This window comes from Halichoeres trimaculatus, unplaced genomic scaffold (assembly GCF_033239565.1).
Source record: "Halichoeres trimaculatus isolate MK-OKI-2021-1 unplaced genomic scaffold, fHalTri1.1 fHalTri1_scaffold_8, whole genome shotgun sequence".
Classification (NCBI taxonomy): domain Eukaryota; kingdom Metazoa; phylum Chordata; class Actinopteri; order Labriformes; family Labridae; genus Halichoeres; species Halichoeres trimaculatus.
Genome location: NW_027437186.1, coordinates 30,914,731 through 30,919,315, shown reverse-complemented (window position 1 = coordinate 30,919,315; position 4,585 = coordinate 30,914,731). Strand labels below are relative to the sequence as shown.

Genomic DNA, 4,585 nt, shown 5'->3' with positions numbered 1-4,585 from the left:
ACCAGAAAGCAGAGTAGCATCATGCTATTCACAGACATGGCTTACAGAGCTAACACTTGACATTAACGCCACATTGGAAGAGCTTCACCTGCTGTGAGCAGACAGGATCCAGGAGACAGAGACTGAACAGACTGCTGAAGAAGCTCAGTCCTGGACCTTTGTGGAGGTGGAGGCTGGCTGATCTGGACAATGATGGCTAAGCATCATCATCTATTTTCTTAAGGACCTTTTTGCACTTTCTATACACTTTCTTACTTTTGTTTTCTCAGTTGCTGCTGTGACTCCTGAATGTCTCCTTGGGGATAAAATATCTTCTATTCTATTCTATTCTATTCTATTCTATTCTATTCTATTCTATTCTATTCTATTCTACTTACGCAGGAAACCACATTATAGAATATCAAATAGTATGCTATTGTATCATACTGTGTCAAACATGTCATTCCGTGTTTAACCGTGTGGTATCGTTTTTGTTGCCTTAAATAGTTTTTTGTGGTATTGTATCTCGTATCAAATTGAAATGTTACACACTCATTGTATCATACCATGTCCTTTCATTCATATCCATCATGTCATATGGTATCAAATGTTTCATGTATTGTAACATATTGTAACAAATTGTATCATGTGGTTCAGTGTTGTTCCTTGTAGTATCGTATTGTGCTGCTTTTAATAGTTTGTGTGGCATTGACTGGAAGACTAGAAATTTGAACTTCAATGGAGTTTATTTCCCCTGTGACTTCTGGGGGGGTTTGGAAAGTGATTTTTTAAGGCCCTTTAATGACAGTAATTTTTACACCCAAATTACAAAATATATAACAGCAGGAAACAAGCATAAGATAATCCTTCTTATCCTGCATCTGCTTACCACTTACTTATTTTGTCATGTTCTCATTTCTGCAATTTAATTTTGTTTCGATCAAGAATTTGGAGCTGTCATTATGCAACTTTTATCTCTTATTCTTCTTTCCCAGGAATAACTCAACACAGTTTACTGGAAACATCGTGAGGAAAGGAGAAGTGTGTGTGAGTGATTAAGCTGCAGCCTTTGCCAAATCCATATCAAGTGTGCGAAGCATAAACATTAATATATCATTGAAATGTACAACTGTTCACACAAAATAATGGCTCTTTTATGAGTTTGCAGTGTTTTGAAGAGTCTTGTGTGCTGTGAGAAGTTACTGCTGACTGGAACAGACGAGACACTGAATCATCATCTGCTTCTTGGCTTCATTTTCATTGGCTGAACATTAGCCCACCTCCAGAACCCCAACGGACTGTTCCGGTAAGAACAAGCCTCTTTCCAGATCATACACACACACACACAAACACACACACACACACACACGCACACACATATCTTTTTTTCTCCCAACAGTTGGATGATACTAGTGCAACAAACACTTCTGCTTCATCACAGATCACATACATGAACATTATGTGTATGTTTATCAGCCAGTCACTCGTGTCGATAATGAAAGACACAGATAGGTTTCTGCCTTTTATGTGGTAAAGCAGCAGAGCATATAAATGAGCCCTGCTGATTGGCCGAGGCTTTTATCTCTGAACAGGAAGTTCCTGAGGGCTTCAGTCATTAGTCGCTCTAAATCTGTGTTTCATTTGGAGGAAGCCACCAAAAGCACAGTGCGTGCACACAGCCAAGCTCTTTCTGTAAATTTATTTAGCTCAAAGTTAAGCATTCACAAATATATTCCTCCAGTCAATGTGTGTAACAACATGTGATCACAACCAAAGAAATATCTCACAACCTCTCACTTACTGATCTTTATTCTTGCTCTTGTTTGCTCTTTGGTTTTACACTGAGAACACTTTGACAGGGTTAATTTGTTCAGCATACACATTATAGCACCAACCATATCCATACAAACAACCATTATGAGTAGACAGCATTCTGACAGAAGGCACTGATAAAACTTTTTTTTTTGCAACATTTAAGCCTGACAGAACAAAACAGACCAAGAAGTCCAACCCGCTTTGATAGCTGTTCAGTGAAGTTAAAACATGTAAATACATAAAAATATATACTTTAAAACGTATTAAAAGAACCCCTTGTAAAAAGAACACAGCTGTTGTGATTCTGTGACATGTTTTAGATAGGTAACACAAATTAATAAAGTTAAGTAGCATTGTACAATAAACTTTATATGTCATATACTCCAAGCACACTATAATGATTTCATTTAGAAACACTACATTGTTCTTATAAGGGATATTTCATTAAAAAAAAAAACTTAACAGGGATACAGCTAAACAAACAAAAGTCTCTGGTGCCATCATAACAGATTCTATTCTTTTCATTTATTTTATAACACTTTTTTTCAAACACTAGAAATGTTTTGTTAATGTTCTTTTGCTCTTTGTTATTCCAAGACTTATTATCACTGGAAACAAAACAAAAGTAAAAAAACACAGATTTATAACATTTTACTAACTTTGACTGATACACACTCACTGCTGGCACTGCTTTGTTGTTGTTTGTTGTCGCAACACGATAACCATAGCCCACATAATGTTAGGCTTGTTTTAACACTACAGTATCAGATTAGAGCCTTGACTGGCAACCTTGCATGCCAGCTGACGCATTTCAGACTGCATTTGGGGCCGATACTAGAACCAGCATCTGAACTAACCTTAAAAAAATATAAAATGGAATAAAAAAAGATGTTGCATTGTACCATTTAGTGCTATAATAAGCCAACCCAGAAATGTTGCCATAATATTACCAGAAAATGAAAAGTGGAAAGGGATGTGGGTTTTTTTTGTTGATTTAACGATAAGATGCTAATTTTCTGGTCCAACAAATTACTTATTTCATTGAAAGCCTAAAATATCACATCAGTTACATAATTGTGCTGTACTGCAGCCATTTCTCTAGCTAGTGCTACAGCTTTGAGTAATGCCAATAGCCTTAGTGCTAAAATACCTTACAACCCAGATGTAAACAATAACAGACAACATTATGTCGTGTTGCAGTTAGCCTGTATTTTGATTCAGAAAATGGGGATAAAGTTTTATGCAGGCTGTGTCTGGTTATTGTACAAAGTACTCAGCTTGAGCGACATGCAACCTGCACAGACTTGGATATAAACTTGCTAGCTCTGCTACAATAGCCACATTTAGTAAATCAATTTGACATTTGGCTTTTTGGTCCTGAGTTTAGTCATTTAAATCTGTTTTGACTGTTTTTAGAGTGTCTCATTTTTTTTATCCTTAGATGAGTTGATAGAACAAATTCCACTTGTTCCTTCAAAAATTGTTTTAGTGTATGTCCTCCTAACATCGACACACCAGACCTTTGCACCAGGACATCTGCTATTTTATTGTCAGCAGGTGTTTGATGTTGTTGAATTACAATAAGGCATCTCATTAATGGAAAATGACTGAAGATATTTCATTAGCTTTGACTCACGTGACATTCTGTTGTCAGGGATCAATGGTGCCAATCCTAAAACAACTTCAGTGTTTGCAACCAAACATCAAAGATGGTATACTGTAAACTTTGCAAAATGTAAACTCTTGGGGAATTACAATTGGTCCACAAAGAAGTGGTTTTAGACATGCTATTCATGTCTTTGATTTAACAGCATCACTCCTTTGCCTTAAAAACACATTTCTAGTCAGACTTCCACCCTGGGCAGTAAAAAGGATCTGCTGGACTGACTATTAGGCCACAGAGTGATGGTAGGTTTCATCACCATCAGAATCAAAAGCTTTAGAAAATAGAGAAAAACCTGCTGAGTTTAAATACAGTGAAGTTAACTATTCCTCATCTTGCTGTGGATGGACACCTCCCCCTCCTGTTGTCACCAGCCCCATCAGTTGACCGTCCGCTCTGCTCGACACTTCCTGCACGCCCAGTAAACAGACAGGAGGTAAACCAGACAGCAGAGGCAGGCGAACACAGCGGCCGTCAGGTAGACCTTGTACAGACACATGTGCTTGTACAGCTCCAAGTTGCAGAAGGAGTAGCGCTCCGTTTTGTAGATCATGATCCCGATGGCCGGCAGGTAGAGCACGGCGGCGGCCACGTCGTGCGCCAGGTTTGTGCACAACCAGCGCTCCCCTCCAAGCAGCGGGACCAAATCCTGCTTATTCAGGAGGGTGATGAAGAAGAGGGCGAGGGTGAGGAGCCAGAAGAGGACAGCGACGAACAGGACAAAGTGGATGGATCCATCGTACTTGTTGGCGGCGATGGTGACCCAAAGTCCGGCACCGCACACGATCTGCAGGATCCGGACGATTCCCATAAAACTTTTGAGAAACTTCAGGATATTCCCGCTCACCTGCGGCGTCTGTGGAGATTCGGCTGGCATCGCTCTCCTCCTCCGGTCACTCTCGGTCCCTTTTTCCCCCAAACAGGGCGGGTGCTTTGTGCCAGCTGCAAACAGCTGGGGAAAAGAGGAGCAAAGCGTGGAAATAACGAGAGCGGATGTCCAGGTTTAGTGGTGGAAGTATGAAGCCAAAAGTGAAGAAGTTTGGGTTAAAAAAGGGAACTCTCTGTTCTTTCCACAGCCCCGGGGTTTTGAAATGAAAAAGCTTCTTGTATGTTTCGTCTTTTCCGTTT

The 4,585-nt window shown here is 39.6% G+C and overlaps 1 protein-coding gene across 1 annotated transcript; it reads right to left on the bottom strand.

The window, feature by feature from the left end:
* Positions 1 to 1,692: 1,692 nt before the first annotated feature.
* Positions 1,693 to 4,585, bottom strand: marveld1 (MARVEL domain containing 1). Its single transcript, XM_074675620.1, has one exon. The coding sequence runs from the start codon at positions 4,332 to 4,334 to the stop codon at positions 3,837 to 3,839; it is 498 nt and encodes a 165-aa protein (XP_074531721.1). The 5' UTR covers positions 4,335 to 4,585; the 3' UTR covers positions 1,693 to 3,836.